Source organism: Ceratosolen solmsi, unplaced genomic scaffold (assembly GCF_000503995.2).
Source record: "Ceratosolen solmsi marchali unplaced genomic scaffold, CerSol_1.0 scaffold113, whole genome shotgun sequence".
In the NCBI taxonomy this organism is placed as follows: Eukaryota; Metazoa; Arthropoda; class Insecta; order Hymenoptera; family Agaonidae; genus Ceratosolen; species Ceratosolen solmsi.
Genome location: NW_011948468.1, coordinates 31,696 through 55,507, shown reverse-complemented (window position 1 = coordinate 55,507; position 23,812 = coordinate 31,696). Strand labels below are relative to the sequence as shown.

At 24.6% G+C, this 23,812-nt stretch overlaps 1 protein-coding gene across 1 annotated transcript; it reads right to left on the bottom strand.

Annotated features, from left to right (window-relative positions):
- Window positions 1–14,406: 14,406 nt before the first annotated feature.
- LOC105366962 (alpha-(1,3)-fucosyltransferase C-like) lies at window positions 14,407–18,726 on the bottom strand. The gene is made up of 2 exons (XM_011505574.1): window positions 17,789–18,726; window positions 14,407–14,814 (listed from the first exon to the last, which is right to left on the bottom strand). Exons 1-2 carry the CDS (start codon window positions 18,622–18,624, stop codon window positions 14,451–14,453), a joined length of 1,200 nt encoding a protein of 399 aa, XP_011503876.1. The 5' UTR covers window positions 18,625–18,726; the 3' UTR covers window positions 14,407–14,450.
- Between the last annotated feature and the right edge of the window lie 5,086 nt (window positions 18,727–23,812).

Below are 23,812 nucleotides of genomic sequence, written 5' to 3'. Positions count from 1 at the left end.
ATAAATAAAAAAAATAAATATAAAATATATACATAAAATTAATTAAATATTAAATATGTACATAAAATTAAATAAACATAAAATTATATAATAAAAGAATAATAAATATATTTTTAAAGTACGTATATACTGAGTGCTTCTTATACATTTACTTATTATAAATTGAATTTCGATAAACTGATTCGAATTTACATATTATAAATTCTTAATTACAATTGTTTTGATATTGAAATGATTAATTTATATTAAAGTCGTTAATGTCTTACTTAAATTTAACGTAGCAGTTAACTTGATATTATTTTATCAAAATCTATCTTATTATAAATGTCTTGTTTATATGTCCTATAATAAATATAAATTATAAGTTTCGTATGCTATAATCTAGAGAATCAAAATTGGTCAATTTATTCTATTACCATATTACCATATTATACTGTAAAAAATATTAAATTTTTTCATTTATTTTAAAATCATAATCATATTATCAGAAAGTTAAAAATTAGTTTGTTGCTCATACTGAATAGAAAATATTCTTATAACCTTTTATTTTAAGAAGTTAGATAATTATTATTATTTTATAAAATTAAATTATAACAATTTTTACATTCTTTGATATATTATATAAGTATGACAATAAAATAAAAAAATTAAAAAGTATTTTCTGTTACATAAAAAATATAATAACAAAATTAAATAAAAATTTAATTGCTATATTAATTTATCTAAGTTTAATTAAAATTCGTTATTCAGGTGTGCATTGAAATAACAGAAAATAAATTTATATTCTATAATAAAAATTTGTTATAAATTAAAAAAATTATAGAGAATTTAAATGACCTTACAATAATTTAATAATAGTATAATATATTATTATACTAGGATAATAGAATTATTACTAGAGCCAAAAAAGCAAAATATTGATATAAATATTCATCGCATTAGCTGATAATTGAAAAATATTTGAAATTGTTAAAAAAAACCTTTGTATTATGCTAAGTAGATTGATATAAACGAATGACAGTTTTTTAATAAATTTACAAACATGAATGAATAAATTGTAATTACTATATATATTTATATTATTGAAACATTGCAATACTTTGGAATTTATTATTTATTTATTTATAAATATATATTAATTTTTTATTAATAAACAGATAATTTTTTAATTTATACTATATGTTCATGATAGTTTCATGATTGCTTAAGCTGCTAGCTACGAAATTCAAATAAATTTTTTTTATTTTTCAATTATTTTTGCTATGCACAACCATATGTGTCACTTATTTTATCAGCTATATTTTATCACTTCATATATTATATTAAATGAATGTTAAATTATATTAATATCATTTTATCTTTAACATTTTTTAAAATTAAATAACAATAATTTCAATAATAATATATTTAAAATTATGAAATATTTATTGTACAATATCAATTTTTCACATAAAATATTCCATTTACCAAATATATTTTAATATGTTCTTTAAAACCTTATTTATTGGAAGAGGTTCATAAAAATACAAAAATAAATAAATAATAGATTTAAATATTTTTAGTCAATTATACCGATTTTTTATATAATAAACTACAAAAAATATCATTAGTAAATTCAAGATAAACTTGAAATTACATATTTTAACCACAAATACCAGTTTAACAAATTTAAGAGGTTAAAAGAGTATGCGTCAATTGTTTACACCGCAAGGGTTTTATTTTTAAATACCTTAAGACTCAATGTCATATAAAAATATAAAGAAATAAAAGAAAAGACGGTACGAGTTAATAAAATTGAACAAAGCATATCGCCACATAAAAGGAAAGAACTACAAAAAGAAATAGAGATTTAAGAAATACATGCAAACGAGGAAAAATAATTGAAACATTTTTTTGCTAATTGCAAATACAAATTAAGCTTATTAAAGATTAAAGCTGATAAAGATAGATAATTAAGTAAAAGGTCACTTCATTTTTATCTACTAAAATCACTTAATAAATACAAATTCATCATACCATATTCCAATATCTAAAATTAATATACATATTTAATTTTATAGTTATTATTTATATTAATATATTTAATTATATATTAATATAAATTTCTTTTGTGCATGTAATTGTTTCTTTCTTTAGCATCAGAAAATGAAAAAATTAAAATAAAAAGAGATTAAATTTTGAAAATAATGTACTTTAACATTATTTTTCTAATTCTTTTTAGGAAAAAAAAATTAAATGCACGATAAGAAAATAGTTAAGTGAAGAATAAATTATATGCGTATCTCTGATATTGAAGGAATATTAACATTTTTTTATGACATAAATAAAATCTTAGCAGCGAATAGAATATTATTTATACTAACATATAAATTGTATAAACCTACTTTATCTCTTTTCACTTTTGGTACATCATTCATCTATTACATTTTCAGGATCCATATATTATATATCAAAGCATGAAATTTCTTTTATATGTAATGTCATTATAAAATATTGAAATTTTAATTATTATATTTATTATATAAAAATGTTTGTGGAAATTATATAATAATGCTAGTCACCTTTATATAATCAGAAACTACTTGAAATTTTTCATTTTTTCTTCATTGTTATACTAATTGTATGAAAGTATGCTCAAATTTTGATTATATTAAATATTTGAAAAGTTTTTATTCTAACCTTTTTGGTAATCATGAAAATGATAGTATCTATAATAATATAAATCAATAAAAATTGTCAATTATAATAATTAATGCGTAAATTACAATATTTGAGGTAAAGTGAAACTATTTTTTTTTTAAGATTAACATAATAAGTATATAACTTTACAAGTTTTCAATTAATACATATGTTGACAATTATTTAACAAATACATATTTTTGTGCAATATTATACAAAAAAACATAATTTAAAAATATATATGTTAAATAATAAGAATATATTTAATTAACAAAAAAATTTACAAGTATTGAATTGTAATTTCTTCAATATCATATAAATTTATAAATTTTATAAGAAAATAGATGATTTTAAGAAGAGCTAATAATATGTTTATTAAATTATTTCAATTAAGTAATTCAAATTATTATTATTTATTAATTTATGTCAGAAAATCTATTTTTTTCATTAAAAAATGTTGTCTTTGCATTAATTTTTATATCCATTTAACATGCTATTTTCGTAAATTACTATATTTTAAATTATGCATTATTAAATATTGTGCAATAATTCTAGGTTATTATTTACTGACAAATATTTTACGATTTACACGATATTTTTACATTGGTACTTTATATTACACACACATACTCTCTCTCTCTCTCTCTCTCTCCTTCTTTTCTCTCTCCTATTGTGTAGCACTTCGGAATTAACTATAGCTCAAACAATTATTTTCTATTTGATTTAAAGTTATTTTGTATCAATAAAATAACAAAAAAACGTTTAGGCGACTAAAAAAGTTTATATAGCTAAGTAAAACAAAAAAAAAAAAATATATATATATATATAGTCGAGATTCGTTGATCCGTTGATCATTTACCAATTTATATCGGTAATTCCTTATTATAAATTAATTAGCAGTCAGTTATTTTTTAATATTTATATTTATTTTAAAGCCTTCTCTCGACCACGCGGTGGTCGGTGAGAATTCCCTCTCTTTCGGTGTCGTCAATCAGAGCTGTCTTGTCGATCATGGCGTTGCCAATGAGATTTAGTCTTATTAGTGTGCCCAATCAGAATTCTTCTATAGTTTATGGTAGTTCTAATCACGGCGCCTTGCGAGTGATGGGGTCTCCCACCAGTGAGTCTTTCCAAGATGGAGGCTCCAATGAGAGCGGGTCTTGCTCAACTCCCGTCCATGATGGGGGGTCTTGATGCCGCGCTTTTCCCTCTCCATCGTAGCATTGTTGCATGCATTTCTTATAATCATGCACGTTGCGATCGGTCAGTGTTGTGAAGGTTAGGTGTAGCATTGTTTTTGAGTGTATCATCTGGCTTGTGTTTTTCAGGCTAATTTTATGATTAGTCGTCGATAGATGCTTTATGGCGAGGCCGTGTCAAATGTCTCGTAGCATTAGTTTTATGACTTGTTTTGCTGGACACTTGGAGCCTTGTTCTCGCCAGATGTGTTCATGAAGTTTATTTTCTTAAGATATTTGAAGTTTTGCTGAATTGTTTAGATTTAGTTAATCCGAGGCTCGTTTTGAATGTTTATTTCTCGAGTAGTCGAGAGTTGCCTTTTTCGGAACTCTTATCTCGAATTTTCCAGATGTTTAATGAGCTGGGAGTTTTCTTACATTTTTTAACACTTTCAGCTCTTGTGGCAGATATTTAAATGCATTTTGTTCGGCATTGAAGTAGCTTAATACGAATTTAAAATTGGGAAAGTTACAAGCTCTTGGACACTCTAAATCAAATCATCACTGAGACATAATACAGCTCTACCGTATATATACACAGTTCTAACCATCAGTGCAAACAGCAGTTCAAACCCATCATCCAGATGAGATGATGGTGCAATCATCAAAATATCAGTGCATACCACAACATTACTAGCCACAGCCTTGTTTTTAAATGCTGTATAATTTATACTACTGTATATGATCGTCCTCTGATACAGGTTCAACACTCACATTTATTAACGTAAGACCCATTAGGTAACTCAACATTCCACTATTTGTATCGTGGAATGTGGGGCATCTCAATCACACAATGAAAGCTTTTCCAGCGTCCAATCATCAATGTCAACATTATCTGCCACATCATGGCATGCTAAACCTGACAGCTCCACAACTATATTAAGAGTAGTATTTAATAATTCTAGCACATCAGCATCAGGTCTTCACTCAAAGACATCATGCAATTAGACCCAAATTGAATCCAGATACATTAGGCGTTTTAATCTGGATCAGAAGACAACGATCCCTTTGTCGCCACAGATGCCACTAAAGAATATAGACAGATCAAAACACACAAGGATCATTTTGACCTTCAGAGTACACTGTGGATAGACGAACAACAAGGAAAGTACTTCAACAGTTGCCGACTGGCACTCACACTTTCAGGCCCACACATTTCCGGAAATGCAATCACACCAGAGCAAGCCACTGATGCCGCAGCAAAATGACGAGATCCCTGCATGGCGGGCGGTCCTCCCTTGGCAAAATGGCATACAACTCACCAAGGTGTCATCACCGCCATTAGCGCGAATCAAAAGAGGACCATCCCGATTACGTTCGATAATTGCTCTACCAAAATTTATTACGGTGGTCTCCTCAACAGGACACGCTTACGTTCACGACAGGAAGGGCATCGATGCAATTGGTGAACTCATATCTCTGGTGAACATATTCAAGCAAGAGCTATGGCTACACAAGCTCCACGGGACGAGACAATGCCATCTCAGCGTTCTGCACGGTGGCTGATAACTAGAAGGAATCTCGCCAACCCGACCGACCTTACATATCACGTGGCTCAACATAATGAGCACCTTACATAGAGAGCTACATGGATTGTCTGATGCATAACAATTGGCAATGTCGGCAGTCATGTACGTATCAGTGCACGAATAAAATAAAATGACTACATTAACGTGTTCAAGATCAAAGTGGCACCACTCAAGCCAACCAGAAATATAAAACTAGAGCTTGCTGCAGCATTACTCCTTCAAGTCTCACATAGTACGTCCACGCCACATGGAAGATGGACGTAAAGGCAATCCATCGCTGGACTGATTCACGGGTAACCCTCACATGGATAAAGTCCTATTCATCAAGATGAAAAAAATACGTGAAATACAGGGTTGCCAGCCTTTAAGACCGAACTTCAAATGCACGCTGGATATATTCCTAGAATATCGAATCCAGCAGACTGTGCACAACGCATATATGCAACACAAATTCCATAACATCCATTATGGTGGATCGGACCACCATGGATCAAATCATGAACCAAAATCATGACAATGCCAATCTACATTGGATGACAAACAATTTCAACGAGACCAAAGATCCGGTACAATATCATTGACGACGGAAACTTAATTTGCGCATCACACAAAAGATTGTAAGAAACATGCTCACTCAATTCAAGACACATCTTCTCCAGACACTCACTAGAATTACATTCCCAATTCATAAACTTGCCATGCTACCAATCCCTGAAAGATAAATTTCATCATCAACTAATTGATGATGGAGGGCGGAATGTTCGGGGTTGAAGCAGTTTAATCCGAATTTCAATTTGGGAAAGTTACAAGCTCTCGGACACTCTTGTTTGTAAACACGATTCAGCGACTCCGGGAATTTTACTACACCGTAAATTCTAATATACGACAATATTTTCGCATAGCAACACCGATGAAACTTCTAGAACCTTCCAAAGCTGTGTCCTTTGACGCTTCTAGAACATTCCAGAGTTTCGTTCTCTGACATTACGACGATTTTCGGCATAGCAACAAGCATCTGCGCTGTTGCCGGCATCGCAAGCTGCTACGCGAATATTTAAGAGCAGCGCGCCATGCACCGAACCACTATTCCTTTACCATCCTCTCAGTCGCCATGCACCTGTCTCACGGTGTTTTTACTATCAACTCAGATATGGCTCACTGTAATTCTACACCTCGTTCATTGATATGTTATTATAGGTAGTGCATTTCACATACTTATAGTATCAGTATCACTTGCGCCAGCACGAACTTCAACCGAAATCTCAGACAATCGATCTAAAAGGCATACGTGCGACATTCTAAGAATCTATTGCAACCAGAGTAGCAATCTAACTCTGAAGCCATTGGGATCATAATCAATAAGGTGCACCAGACACGCCTCCAAAACAGCAGACCTTGACGGTAGTTCATAAGGTACCTCCTCTTCATTATATTGTACAAATTTAATCACTCTCGCTCGAATCACGCCATGCATAAAACTTACAATAGTAACACAATACGCGCTCACAAGCCACACGGGGCTGAGACCGTACGTTCGCCTTCTACATGCACGTGCATTATCGAGGCTAGAGTTCAGCCAGTCAAGGTTGGCGACAAGTTCCTTCCGTCCTTGAAGGAATCATTTCTGATTCAACCTTCTTGCGTGTGACTTACACTCTAATATTCCCATTCTCCTTTGGAGTATGATGGAGCAAAATAACTACATCAGAGAATACCTTATCCACCCCTATTAAATATGTTTGCACTCTCTACGAATTCTTATTGATTAGAATTACCATCTTCCCATGCTCATGAAGAGCATGTTCGACTACTCATGTTGATCCTTACAACATCAGCATAAAACCGAAATTGAAAATCCACATAACCTCCATAGCATCAACGATAACCAAGAACACAAGGAAGCACCCGCAACATTGCAATAGAATAATTCTCTATCTCACTAGAAGCAACCAACAACGCTGCAATATTATTATAATTCATAACCAGAATAAACAATATCTACACTCAAAATACATTATATTTTTCAGCCCTTCCACTTGTGTCTTTTTTCCTCATAATCGCTATGGCGCGAGACCAATCCACTGAACTATTGAATTGACAGTTCAAGTCATAAAACAAACACTTAAATTCGAATAGCACATAAATGTATATATATACTTAATAACTGAAGAAAATAATTGTTTTAATATATTTTTAAATTATATTTTAATTTTTAAATTAAAAGCGTTTGTTTTGATCTTAGTATTTTCTCTTTGTGCCTCCGAATGAATGTGTATTCATTCTAATTTTTTTGCTTTTTTTTTTTGCAATTATTAATGCATTACACTTGTCTTTCTCGTATACTTCTTTGCGCATTTAAATATAAGATATTCTTCTGTCAATACGTTTAAGATAAATTTGATAGTACTAAAAATATTTAAAATTAACTTCATTTACCGTACTTTATTATTTCTTAAAACGTAAAATAATTTAATTGATTTATTATCGGATATTACACTTTCATTTAGCAAAGTCAACATTTCTGATTTACATATAAGAAATATAGAATTTATTTTATATTTATAATATCAATAAATTATCATTTATTATAATGACAATAATAGTATTAAACAAAGAGTAGTGCATATTTATAATGTGTGTCACTACTTTTTATAATATTATTTATTTCTATTCCAAGAAATATTTACTATGTACTGCTACAAAAATTTATGTAACTTAAACTTTTAATTTTAAACTTAAATTAAACAGTATTTAATTAAAATATTATTTAATTAAACAAACTTATTAATTGATTTTTTAAATAAAAATGAATAAGTTATTTAGAATAAGATTTTTAAAAATAATTTAGCTAATAGATTCTTAATTTAAAATTGATATTAAATTATAAATTTATATAAAACATTAATTATATGTTTGAGATAAAAAGTTTATCGAATAAAATAAAGTATGTTTATTTCATATCGGGAAAGATATTTGAATAAACAAATTAGCAGACTAGCAAATTGGATTCAGTAAGTTGCTCTAAAAATATCAAAAGAAATTTATAATTAGTAAAGTAATATAATTATTAATATATAATATATTTTGCTTCATTTAAACTTTAACTTATTTTTTGTACAACTTTTTACTTCAAAAGATAGTTATTTGACAAATTTGTACATCAGTTTATATTTTTGAGAATAAATATAAGTTCTTATGTACATTGTCCAGTACTTACTAGTTTATTATTTATAATTTCAGTTTACAAATTTAATTAATTGATTAATAAATTCTAAATCAACAGTGTTATAGTATTACTAGAATAATGTATCCCAATAAATTTAATCTTAACATTCCATAAACTATATACAATTTGTCTTTTGCTGACAAACAGTATAATTAATCAAATTTGCTTTCACATAAAAAAATTAGAAAAATTGTATTTTTATAACCGAATACATCAGAATGAATACTGCTAATTTTGCTTCCTAGTAGAGTGTCAATGAGAAAACTAATAATTAAATAATTTAAATTTATAAATTTCATTTCATAATGACTCTAACTAACTATACGTTATATATACGATATCGTGTTGTGATATTTTACCAGAATGAGATTAATCTTATTGTTAAATCATTGAATATTCTCATGTACAATAATGCTATAATGTTCAATTTAAGATTTAATAACTCTTTGTTTGTAGTAGCTTATTTGCTTTAATTTTAAACATGTTCTACTTCGAAACAAATTTGTGAAATTAAAACAGAAAATTTTATTTACTATTATGCAAAGCCATATAAATTTTATTTATTGGATTAAAATTGTTGCTCACTTTTTACTTGTAAAATTTGCATAATTTATTTATAATTAATTATACCAAATGTTTAAAATGGGTTATCGATTTTTAAAAATTTAGTTTAAATCGCACACGATATTGAAATTAAATGCAATACGAAAAAAAATCAACTTATTGTGTAATTTTCAAATTTCATACAACTTTCTACACTGATTCAAATAATAATTGAGTTTAACAGTAATTTTATTTTCTACAATAGAATATTTCCGGTTGTCTTTAAGAAATTTCATTTATTGGATTTTTAAATACCATACTTAAGCAGTTTAATACTTTTTAATTTGTAAATGACGTCATAAATTTTGACATAGATATAAAATAATAAAATTAAGCCGACTCTAAATTACAATCGTCCTAGACAAATTAATATTATGATCTCTTACAGGTATCAAATTACACAAGGCCAGCATCTTTAAAAATATTTTACAAAAATAATTGATTTATTTTATATTGATTGGTGTGAATTAATATTGTTATTATTTCATTATGAAATACATACAATATCGATTTAGATAAATTATCATTACCATTTTTACGATTTATTATTACCACTGAGTTCGTATTTATAGAGAGCATGAAAAATAGATAAGTTTACATAATGTAAATATGTTTAGTAGTTCATATAACTAAATAATTTTTACTTGCCATTAAGTTAATTAAGATAAGATAAAAAGTGTAATAAATAAACTAAAAATAAAAGATTAGATTTCATACATATGAATGTATATATGAAAATAATTATTTCAATCAAGAAATAAATTCAACATATGTATAAAAGAAATATTATTTGCTGAGTATTTTATAAGTATTCTTAATTAAAATGAACTATTTATTTATAAAATACAGGGGCATTTGTGTTGCATGGTCCATATATATCTACTTGGCTTTTAAATAATTAGAAATATTGAAAATAACATTTATTTGAAATTAATAAAAATGAATTTTCATTAGATATTGTTATCTAGGCAACATAAAATAATGATGTATTTTTATATAATAATTATATAAAGAGATGAACAGCTAAATTATGAGAGCAATTGAGTAAAATCACTAGCTTTAAAATAAATTTTCACATTTTTTATAGAAAAATATTTATTAGATAAAAAATCATTGAATCTTATAATTAAGTAAAAGATATTGTACTCAATCTCATATCTGTATAACTTTTAAAATAATCTATTGAACTCATTAAATAACGATGTTATTAAACTAAGAGATGATTATATAATAAATACAGAATAATCAGTTTATATATATATATATCTTTTTTAAAAATAATATTACCAATTTATTAAAGTATTCTTATAAAAATTGCTCAAAAATTTAGTAGAAAAGTGAAATGGTGCTTCTTTATTTTACATTTAAGCACATTCAAGATCCACAAATTTTAATGTAATTTATCTATTATTTCACTAGGTTATGAATAGATTTTGAAATTAAATATATGTAAAAAATGTATCTATGAATATCTACTTTTTATTAATGCGAAAATCTTTAAGTAAAATTAGATTAGTATAAAAAAAGGAAATGAAGTTCAAAAGTCTTACATCATGTCTTTATGCTTACTTACTTATATAACATTTGGTATTCTTTATAGTCACGTTTATAAACACGATAAGATATTCAGAGAAAAAAATAAATGAGAACAAGAGATGAATTCATAGCATACTTTGAGCTCCACTGATCCATGTATTGGTATCAGCAGTCATTTTTATCTACCAGTACTTTACAATCTATGGTTTTATTGAAATCTCTTTGCTGCTTTTATCTCTTATATAAATCTAAGAGATAATTTTATCTATCGGATAAATTCTCAGCTGAATAATTTTCTATCTTTTTAAAATCCCTTTTTTTTCTTTTCTCCCGTTCATGCGTTTTTCTCTATTCCTTTCTTTTGCGTTCTTCTTCTCAAAATCCAAGTTGTCTACTCATTCGACTTAACCAGCAACAGATCTATCTATTCGCCATACTCACTTTTTGTATAATCCCTGCATCCCTGAATGGTAAAGAATCCTAAGATCAATCGCAAGAAGTACATAAGGAAAGCACGTGAATTATCTTCCTTTTTTTCCCTTATAGTAGTCTCGGAGAAATTGACGAAATATGAAAGAGACTCGTTATTGTTAATAAATCTCTTCAAATAGCGTTCTCCATATCTTTTCTCTTTCTCTTAGATCCATTTATCTTACTGACTTTATTCCTTCTGTTAACATTTTGTTCACCATATTTTGTTTTTTCGACTTTCTATTTTTGCTTCATACTATTTTCATTTCAATTAAACTTTATTATTTATATGTAATTAATGAATAAGTAGTAATAGAAACAATTATTATTCCTGACGTGCTATAAATTTTAATAATAAATTAAATATAAATCAGTCTTAAATTGATTTTTAATAAATGATCATTAAAATATGTACTTATCTATCCATCAGAAATAAATATATCAATTATAAAAACTCTAAATATCTATATAGAATATTCAATATTCTATATAGTTCAATATTAAATTATATTTAATTTACTTTTCCTTAATGATAACAATTTCATTCTTCATTTGATTGATAATCCCCTTATTTTAATTTAATCTTATTGTAAACAATTATAAAGCATCATATAATTTCATTTAATAAAAAAATTGAAATTATGTACAATTGTCTTTGTTATCATATGAATCAATGAACTAAAATTTTTTTAATTATATTTAAAAAATACTTTAATTTAGAACAATCATAATAAATAAAAATATTGCCAATAGTTAATAATATTAAAATTTATTATATACATGAATATAATCATAAATCCTTTGATTTAATTTAAGTCTAATAGTTTTAATAATATACATATATTAAATTTATTATTTAAGTCAATATAAAATAAATATAATTACAGTTTAATATTCCAAAATTCGTGCAAACTAATAATTAAAATCAAATATAACATCTATTCTATAGAATATATATATTCTATCAAATACATATTCTCTTATAGTTGAATAAGTATTATATTTTACAAGCAACATATTTCTATAAGCAAGTTAATATTCAAAATTATAATTAAGTTTCTTTCTAACAAAAATTCTATATAAGTTCATCTTAATGATGATTGACAATATCCACCAATTTTCTGGATATGAAAATATTTGTAAACTTCCTAATTAAATAAAAAATAATTATATTTAGATAAAAACATCAAAATATTAGTTATATTGTTTTAATAAAAAAATATACAATTTATTTATTAATAATATTAAACAATAAAATTGGGAAAAATTGGTAGGAAATATTGATGAAATGTTAGATTTAGACTTTTCAAATAAATACAACTAATTACATTTAAAAGTATGTTAAAATACGTTATACATATAATGAATATAAATAGATAACAATAAACTCCATTATATATTAACATTTTTTATGTTATGAAGTATTTCTAAAATGAATTTTCACTCGCTCTTGTTCTTTCTTTCTCTCTCTCTCTCACACACACGCGTGCGCCTATAATATTAATTTAATAACAATATTTATAATTTTAAATCGAAAGCAAATATAAATATTAAGAAATTATTGAATAACCTGATATAAGCACAGAACAATAATCAAGAATATATATTAGTGACAACTTCAATTTATTGTTATTACATAATACGATATATATTATTCAATTACAAATTGAATGTTAAAAATAGATGCGTATAATGAATGTGAATAGAAGAAATAAAAAATAAAGAATAGGTTAATTAAATTAGAAATAAAAAAAAGTTCCAAATTTTTATTTGTTTCTTTCATAGAATTTTATATTAAAAAATTTGATATAACATAATATTTTTCAAATTGTATATATTGGTGTTATTTTTTCTATAATTAATAAAACAGTAATTGATTTATGTTAAGTAGCTTTGTATCAAACAATTAAAAGTAAAAGGTTGAATATGTTACAGCTATATTATCACTTTCTACAAATATATTTATTACCTTTCTTCAATAAAAGTTATACAACATGAGGAAAACATCTGAAAGTTTAAATTTAAAGCAATATGTTATTCATTTTTTTATTTAATATTTTTAGTGTGAAAAACTAAGACAAGTTTCAAATTCATTCATGCATTTTTTGCAACATCGTTAATAATTTCCATATTATTTCTAGTTTATTTTAAAAATCTTAAATTCTCGATCTTGATTTTTTAAGCTAAACTATACATTTTTATTATTAGAGCAAAAATAAAATAATAAAATTAATACAATTAAGTTAATATATTTATCTAAATTTTTAACCTTTGCTAAAACGATAAAAAAAAATTAACAATAAGATGAGTTTAAATAGTAAATTTGTATTTTTTATACATATTATACAAAATTTCTGAAAACCTATAACGTTATATACATCGGACATCTTAAAGTTTACTTTTGCATTAAGGTATATTTGAATAAATTTTATTTTTAGATAGGAGTAATTTATTGTTTATTCTATGATAGCAGTTGATATGATGTAGACTTTTTAAAAGATTAAAAAATTCATTTTGCTCCACTATTTTCTATACAAATACTTTTGTCATACTTTTACTTCTATTTTTAGTTTTTCTACAAATACGTAAGTCAGGCTACGTTATTTGATAAACAATATATACTTATTCTAATTGTACGTAATTAAGTGTAATTATGTGCGGGCATACAGCACAAGCAATAAGAGTAAAAAAATTGCACATCGATCCGAATTAAACTAACTCGGAGAGAGCGTGAGAGAGAGAGAGAGAGAGAGAGAGGGGGGGGAGGAAGGGGGGAGAGAGTGAAAGAGAATTAGTACAAAACTTTATATTATGGGCATGGCAAATTCTTACAAATCACAAAGTCAAAGGATTTATTAGTTCTATATACCTCTCACACACCTCATTCTCTCTCTGTCTCTCTCTCTCTTTCTGTCTCTCCTAATTTTTATATTCTTGTATCTTGTTTTAACTGAGTAAATGGAAGCTTGTACATAAGGATCAGTGTTTCCAAAATAAAAACTTCGAGAAAACAAATATGTAATAAATGAAAAAAATATACGCTATTGCAGATGTTATAAAAGTATAGGTATTGTTTTATAAAACAAATTTCAACTCTTAATATTATTATATTATTTTCCAATAAATTAATTATAAAGAATAAATATAAATTCTTAATATTAGTATATATTATCGAACTAAGAATGTTCTTTTCGTAGCATAATTCAAATCTCCATTTCTTTTTTGCTTATCTAATTTACGCTGAAGTGGACATCTATCAATACTATACCATTTTGATATTTTATAGGTCGCTTTGTAAGACCCATTCAGTATTTCACATAAATCACAGATAATACGTTGCTTTGGTTGAACAACGCGATACTGCTTCTTCCAATCAAAATATGTTTTGTACTCAGTCAGGTTATGAGATAGTTGAATTAAGTATTTGGCTAAATCTTTTGGAGTATCAAAGTCCAAAGCATTAATGTACGATTTTGGCGGTGCGAAATCACTATAATATGCTCCGCCGTATACAACAGGAACAACATTATACCTATAAAATATATTTAATATAGTCACGTATTATAACTAACTATATATATATTAATTTAAAAATTTTTTATTAAATAAATATTTATGGTAGCACAATAATTTTTTGAAATTATAAAATATTCTATTATAAGCTTTGACTATTAGTATTTTTTTTAATTTTATAATTTTTCTTGGCTTGAACAGAAAATATTAAAATATAAAAAGTCATAGCATAAAAAAAACATAGAGTAAGAATATATATTGTATATACTTTGAAATATTTGGAAAATAATACTTATGTCTATTTCTTTTTTTATTGTATTAAACGAATCTAGTTTCATGAATTTTAGTGTTTTTTCATCAACTGAATTATTTATAACATTTATTTTAAATGAAATTTTTGCACAATAAATTATTATCAAATAATATTATGCATTCGTATAGTTCGAAGGAAAATTATGATGTTCAATTAGTAAAATAAAATATAATGAAATGAGAGATAGTATAATCTGATATATTTAATAACTAATAAAAGAAAAATAAAAAACCATATAATATTAAAAACGTATCTATATTAAATCATATATCTTTTAAATATTCCGATAAACAGTAGTTAGAATCATATATCTTTTATATCAACGTATCAACAGTAGTTAATTTTATCAACGTATCAACAGTAGTTAATTTTATCAACGTATCAACAGTAGTTAATTTTATCAACGTATCAACATAGTAAATCTTTTAAATTATAGAGAGAAAAATTATTTATTTATCCTAAAATATTCTATACAACGTAAAATATGATATAAATATTTATTTCTACGTAGTAGAAAAGCAAAATAATTTGTAATAGAAATTTTTTATACAATGATTTTTTGTTTGTGTTTTTAAAATAGTATTTTCAAAACTTACCGATTATGATATACAGTATGAAATATTAACAAAACTATGTCAATATTAAATTTATAAAATACAAGTACTTTTATATATAAAGGGAATGATATTTACACGTCAATAATAGTAACACATTGAGTTATATAAATAAAGTATATGCTAATAATAAAGACGTCATCATAAAACATACGTGGCGATATAATATAAGATAGGTAACGATTTAACATAGCAGGAAATTTATATAACATTATAGTATTCCTGACAACATGTAAATATGCCTCTGTTTATATTAAAAAAACGATGTAATGATATACGTAGAATTCTATATATATGCATCAACATATTATAAGCATATTAATAATAATGAATAATAATGGTTTGACCGTTTTATTTACTTTGCCTTAAGTGATATTACTTACATCTTTTAATTGGCATATTCTATTTTTGATTACATTTCAAATATTAATACTATTGTAATAATGAAAAAATGAATACTTATTTCTATAAATAATAAATAATAAATGTAAAAACTGTTTGAAACGTAATAAATGATGAGATATTATTAGTTATATACTCTTTAAAATAAAACATGATAATAACAAGTATTAGTATTATTTCTTATAATAGTCATCTAAATATAAGTATGAAAAGTGGATATTTTTATATTAATTATCAATGTATTAAATTTGTAATTAATTTATTTATAAAACAAAGAGACTAATAATTATAAAATTCTTTATAGATTACATGGAATCAATTAATTATTCTTTCACAAATATTTAAAAAAAAATAATAGAAGTGTATAATAGTATGTAATATACACATTTTACACAAAATAAATATTTAATAAAAACCACATCGGTGTAATAATCTTGATCTTACTTTTTTTCTTACTAATAAATATTTGTAATTTAATTGGAATGAAAAAGAGAAGCAATTGATTTTATAAAAGTTCTTTATAAATTATATAGAATTTTTTTTATTCTGTCAATTATATTAATATGGTTTATTCTACATAATACATACATTAAAAAATATAAATAAGAACTGATTTGCTATTTTTTATTATATATTATTATATTTTTCAGTAATCATTTAATATTCGATTAAATAAATTTTAAATTATAAGTAAAATTGACAGTTCTCAAATTTTTATAGATTTGCACATTTTTTATCTAATATTTATACTTTTAAAATAATTTATATTAATTTACAAAAAATTTTACATTTCGTATAGTTTTTATTTTTTATGAAATATTAAATATTCATTTTATAATACATATATATTTATCACAATTACTTAAGAAATTGTTTTTTATACTGGACAAAATTGAGGCTATAAAAATTATTGGAAACAATATTTTACTTTTATATTGTTATACTCTTATATTCTTAGTATTTGTTAATTTAATTATTTAAATTTATATAAATGAAAATTATGTGAATTTATTTAAATAAAATTAAAATAAGTTAAAATGTATTTTAATGTTAATTTGAAGCAATAAGAACATATAATTTAATCTATCATTATTAAATTTTATTTACATTAGGAAAACTTTATTTTAAAATGAAAACCAAAAATATTCATAATAAATAAAGATGAATTAAATTGTATTTGATAATAATTGTTTTTCAAACATTCAAGTTTTTATAATACGTGTGAAACAGTAGTCCTAGTCTATTACTTATTTTTCGTAATTTCCACATGTTTGAAAGTGATATTTACTTTTAGGTTATGTGGTTGCCGTACAACATTTTAATACCTTCGCTTGATTAATTGAAATAATATTGGACAAATTATATAGTTTCATTATTATTTTTTATTAAAAAAATATAAATACTACATATTGTAGTACAAGCAAGGACATATTTAAATATTAATCTAATTGAAGCCAGTGTTGTCTTGACTATGTTATTTCAATAGGAGCCTTTTTTTAAACGAGAAATGTGTACAGCTTATTTGATGTACTTGGTGATAAATTCATATACATTAGCAATTAAGGTCTAATTAATTCGAATAGACCGTTGTATGTCCCTGTTATGTGTGTAAATAGGTAAATTATATGTATACACATATAACTATAGCATAATTATATGTTTACCTGAGGGCATTGAAGAATTTCTCAGTGACGTAGTCGGAGCAGAGCGAATTCTCAAAGGATAAATAGAAGAAGTAATTGGGTTCGACCTCGGCCTCGAAGCAGTTACCTTCTTTAGGACACCCTGGGTTAAGCGAGCAACCACCATATTTGTCGAGGTACATATGCTTCTCGAGCTCAGCTACATAGCTTTCCCGAGCGCTACGTGTCGTGCAGTGACTTCGATACCAAACTGCAATCTTTCTCTTGGCTCGAATGAGTTCGAGGAGTTTCGCATCTTCGGGGTTTTCCTTCTCTGAAGCAGCTTCTCTCCACTTGTAATTACCACTGCGGACCGGTCGCACAATTGTTTCGTCAATTCGATCCTTTAAGTCCGCATAACTCCAGACAATGTCACTGTCTAGCTGGTAGGTCATCGTAAGGTTAAAATAGTCATCGAAGAGTTCGGTAATGAAACGATTGGCTGGACTTTCGAGCGCCACAAAAACATACCTCTGCTCAGGTCGGCGCCGAAGTGGTAGGTCCGCGTAGTCTAGTTGTCCGCTAATTCCATGGAAAACAACTGCATCGAAGTCGTGGACACCATGCAATAGTCGACTATGAACTGCAAAGCAATTGTTGAATCGTGGACAATCACGTGCGAGTTGTCCATCGCCGAGATAGAAATCCTCCTCACCGAAGAAACTGTTCCAGTAGAGGATTGTCTTAGGTGGAAGACCACCTTGAGTAAGAGCGTATGCCGCAAGAGAGCTAAAGCTACTAAGATTCGCATAGAGGAAAAGTCCAAGGCAGAGGCCAAGTGCGAACACAAGCAGTAAGAAGAAGCGGCGCCGGCTCATAACTAGAGGTTAAACGTCTGATCATCGGTATTCGCAATCTCAAACGCGTAAAGGACTGCCGGTCGACCACCGATCGTCACTGTTCCGACGCTTTACGCACCCACTCTCCTCCGATTTCTTGGGATTCTGACGTCATTGGGTGGGTGGCAGCGCCGCTTCATCCGTATGAGTGGAGAATGTTGAAGGGTGGGGCCTATGAGTGAAAGATTGAAAGGGTGGGGGACCAGAGTTTATAAAGACTGATTTGAATTTATTGGCTCGGTGTTGTACACAATAGCACTATGCGATTTCATTTCTACGATACAAGCGCAATCTTTTATTTTATTCGCGAATTGTACATGTTTCTATTATAGAAATTGTTTAATAGTTGAATTTAAGATATTTTAATTTCTCATAGCCCCGTCTTGAAAACAAAAGCTTACCAAAATTACAACTTTTAAAATAGTTACGTATTATTAATAGAATTTTTTATCAAATAAGCGTTATGAACTATTCATGTTTCCTCTCGTTTTAACGTATTTAGTTTATACGTTTATTTAAAATAATATTGATTTTCTAAAATAAAATCTTCATAAGTATGTCACATAATGTTTAATAATGCTAATACTAAATATTGAACACACTAGTAGAAATAATACAAATGTTATTTATGTAAAATGTATTTTACCTAATTATATTTTTTGTATTTATAATAATTTTGTATGTATAAAAATATAATTTTATAATACAATAAAAAAATTTTAAATTAATTTATATACAATATTTCAATTATAATTTCTTTATAATAATATAACACAAATTGAAAAAAGATTTATGAAAATATTATAATTTGATATTATAATAATTATATTTAATACTTTTTTAGCAGTTTCAATATAAACACAAGCGTATCGGTGAAATTGATCAATGTAAAATGTACTTATTAGTATACTTGTAAATGTAAGAATTTTTTAAAAAATATTATGTCTTAATTTTTGTAACTCTTTATGTGACTCATGAATATACAATTCATATATTTTAATATTTAAAATAAAATAAATAGTAACATACATGAATATTTAAAAAATAACACTTAAGCCTTTGAATATAACATTTATATTAAACACAAATATAAGAAAAAATATTTTAAAAGTATTATTGAAAATACTTTTAAAAACTGTTAAAGTTATTTCATTTTTATATTCAAGTCATCTCATTTTGAAATATTTCTTTAAATATTAAAAAATATTATTTATAATTATATCTTACTTTGAAAATAATGTTATTTATTCTAACGTATATTTAATTATCTTTAATTTATTTTTTATTTTCTATTTGCTTTAATTAAATTTGAGAATGTTTAGGTTTTCTTAAATACTAAAATATTCTACAATTTGATACTATTTATAACTAATACTTATATTAATTTATATAGCACATATTTAAAAAAAATTTATAGTTTAAATAAAATTTTTTTGTGTATTATTCAATATTAAATATTATTAATTTTTATTTATGCTTCTTTATATTCAATTACTGTTATACTAAAGAACCCTACTTTTTTTTATAGAAATACAAAAACTAATATCATTATGTATTGAATGAAAGTATTAAAATTTTTTTTAAATAAATATAAATCATTGAATATATATTGTTAGTATATTTTATTTAGAAAATTAATTGAACTCACATTCAAATTTTATCGAAATGTATATAAACATTTTTGTTAATTTTGTTATTATTATTTTATCAAATATATATTTAAATAATTAGAATAGAATAAATAAGTTTGTAAAATATTTAATTTTATAAAATAAAGAATTTTCGTATTTTCGGAATATTTTATAAAACACTTAGTATTAAATATCTAGAGTTTCTTATAAATAACAATAACAACAGAAATTTAAAAAAAAAATTGTGATCGAATATTCTGTTATAAAATATTAATTTTGATTTTCTGATGAAATTTTTTATGAAAATTTTTATAATTTGATGGATAATAGATCTAGCATTATTAAAAACAAAATATATTAAAATTTTAATATACAATTAAACTAATTTGTAACGATGATTAAGTTAACAACTATTTTATTAATTTTGAAAAATGATAAAATCTTTTGTCTTATTTAAATTATGAAATTAAATATTGACAATTTATTATTTATTTTGGAAAATATATAAAAAGTATAATAATCAATTAAGTAATAATATATTTAAAAACATTGAAAAATTGTTTTCTACAAATATTTATGTTAGATATTTTAGAAAATAAATAAAAATGTATGTTATCCGATTTTTAATGAGTTATTTTCATTGTTAGTTAATGTCTCTATCTCTCTATTATTAAAATTAATCATAGTGTTATCATTTTTCTGTTCTGAAATGGTACAATATTGTTAATAGTAAGTTACAACTAATATAGAGGGAATATTCTTAGTAAAATAGTGTTCAGATAACTTAGAATATTTACAATCAAATTTTATTTTATAGATTACATTTATATGAAGTTCATATAATAGTTTACAATAGTTTTTAATACTATATTCTGCTTTGAGTTTATTTGTAGTTAACAATTTGGAATAATTTTAATTGTAATATTGTATATCTCTGAAAAATCCTAATTTAAAAATTTTTATTCGGAATGAATAATTGTAGAATATTGTTTGTAGATCGCCTTATTTAATAGAAAAGATTTAACCGTTATTAAATAAATTTTATAATTTAATTGCATAAAAAATTAATTTTGTAACGAATACTATGTTTTTTTTATTTATTATTTTTAATCATTTTTTTTTATAATTGATTATGTTTTGAAAATTATAAATTAATTGAATATAAAACTTAATTAAAAGCATAATTTAATGACATATATCTTTAAAAATAAGCTAAAGTTACTAAAAATTTTAAATAAATCACTGTAACTGTCTATCTCAAAATGTTGAATGAAAAACTTAACTATTTTAAAATATAAGTATGTCTGCATCTTTTAAGTATAAATTGGATTGGTGATTTCAATATATGTTAAAATATTATATCTATTTATCATTTGTTTTCTAATTCAGATATTTTAGAAAATTTTAATATCTACAGAATTTTATTATGCTATATCGAATGCTTACGAATGCAATAAAATAAAATTTTATTTTACTTTACATTATTATTTTGTTTCTACTTATGGTATTATAAGTATAAAATATTTAATATGTATGATACAATACTTTATTTTTGTATATTGTTTCATGATTAAACTGGAATGAATGGAAAATATAAAATGCAAAAATTATAGTAGAGTGTAAAAATTACAGTTTAAAATTTAGTTTAAAAAGATGAAGTATAGTAAAATAAATACATAGGACAGTGTTCAACTTTAAAGTTCAACTTAATCGTACAAACTGCTCTAAGTTTAATATCTTTCTGATTTCGTTCACATATGCTGAGCATATTGCATTGAAAATCTACAATTAATTAGTTTTAAAAAGGTTTAAATTTTCAAATAAATAGGTTAAAAATTAGAGTTTCTACAACTTTTATTATAAATAACCATGTTAATGATTGGATGACAAAAAATATTCTTGTAATTATTAAGCAATTTTTCGAAAAAAAATTCGACTACCTACCTGTTTTTAACATATGTGAAATAAAAAAAACAAATGTTGAATGAATCAACTAATTGAGTAAATAAATATTAATCTAGACAATTTGATTAGATCACTTTCAATTAAATATACTGTCTATATGAAATTTAAAATATTAGAATTCTTTTAAGTTTTAAATATAAATAAAAATAAATCGTTTTTGTCTCTTTTTATATAAGAAGACCTTATTAAGTTTAAATTATGGAGGAATTACATAAAACGTTAATTGACTATGTTAATAGATACTTTTCTAAAGAGCAATTTATTTGAATTTGTAGTGTTCAATATTAATGATATGTTCAACAATTAAATGAATTTAATCTTATAAGTTTTATGGAATTCCTTGATTAGGACAACAATGTGTAAAGACATTTCATATGTGTAAAAGCAACAATTTCATATTCACACGCGCACGTTCGCACGCTCGCACGTACATAACACACGCCCGCTCACGCGCAAACACATTTAATACTTATGAATATATTAATTTTCTGTTTTTCTTCAAATCTAATGTTATTAATCACGTTTATTATTATTCATTTATCATATCAAATAGGTTGTTTTCTTATTTGCATATATTATATGATTTACATTTTAGTAACCTATAATAGTTGAACCTGGAAGTATTATTATAATTTTCATTAATGAACAATTTCAAGTTTAAAAATACTTGCTGATTCTTCCAGAATAATGACTTTTAAAGGCCTGAATATTGTATAATTATAATTGTATGAAATTTTAATACGCGTAAAAAATAAAAAAAATTACTTAAAAAAATAATTCCAGCAACAAAATTCATTAGCTTTCAAAAACTTTTGAATTTATAAAATGTACAATACCTTAACACTAATTTGAATGTCATGAAAATATTAAATAAATCTATTATATATATATTCTATTATTACATATAAAAAATGTTTACAACCTTTTTTCACTTCTCATACTGTACAGTCAAGAAATTACATAACGATTGCAGATTGGCAGCTGAATACACATAATTTAATTTCAAATAACTATTAAATTTTATAAACATTAGATATTGAATAATTTCAATTTTTAAATATTTTTATCGTTATTATTACAATTATAAATATTGCTTCATTTTATATTATATTTAAATCATAATATTCAAAATATATACTTGGTCATAATTAAAAACATTATTAACAATAAAAACAACCTAAAAATATTAGAGAAGAATTTCATTAATTTGAACCAATTTTATTATTTTTATTACTATTAAATTATTTTAATTTATATTTTAATAATATTTTCATAATTTTATAATAGATATATAATTAATAATAGCTTCCGTAATATAATGGTTCTATAATCATTACTAAGTAGTTACCTTTCAAGTATTATAATTGCATTCAATTTTACTGTTTACTTTTTAGAATTAATACATAGTATTTAAAATTTGCATATAAATTTTGTTTTTATTTTTCATGGAATGTACAATGATAAAAAAACAATATTACAATGCATGATGAAGAAATATTATGCAATATACATTATAATTCTTACATATATTATAATATACATTAATGAACTGTAAAATTATATGCATAAAT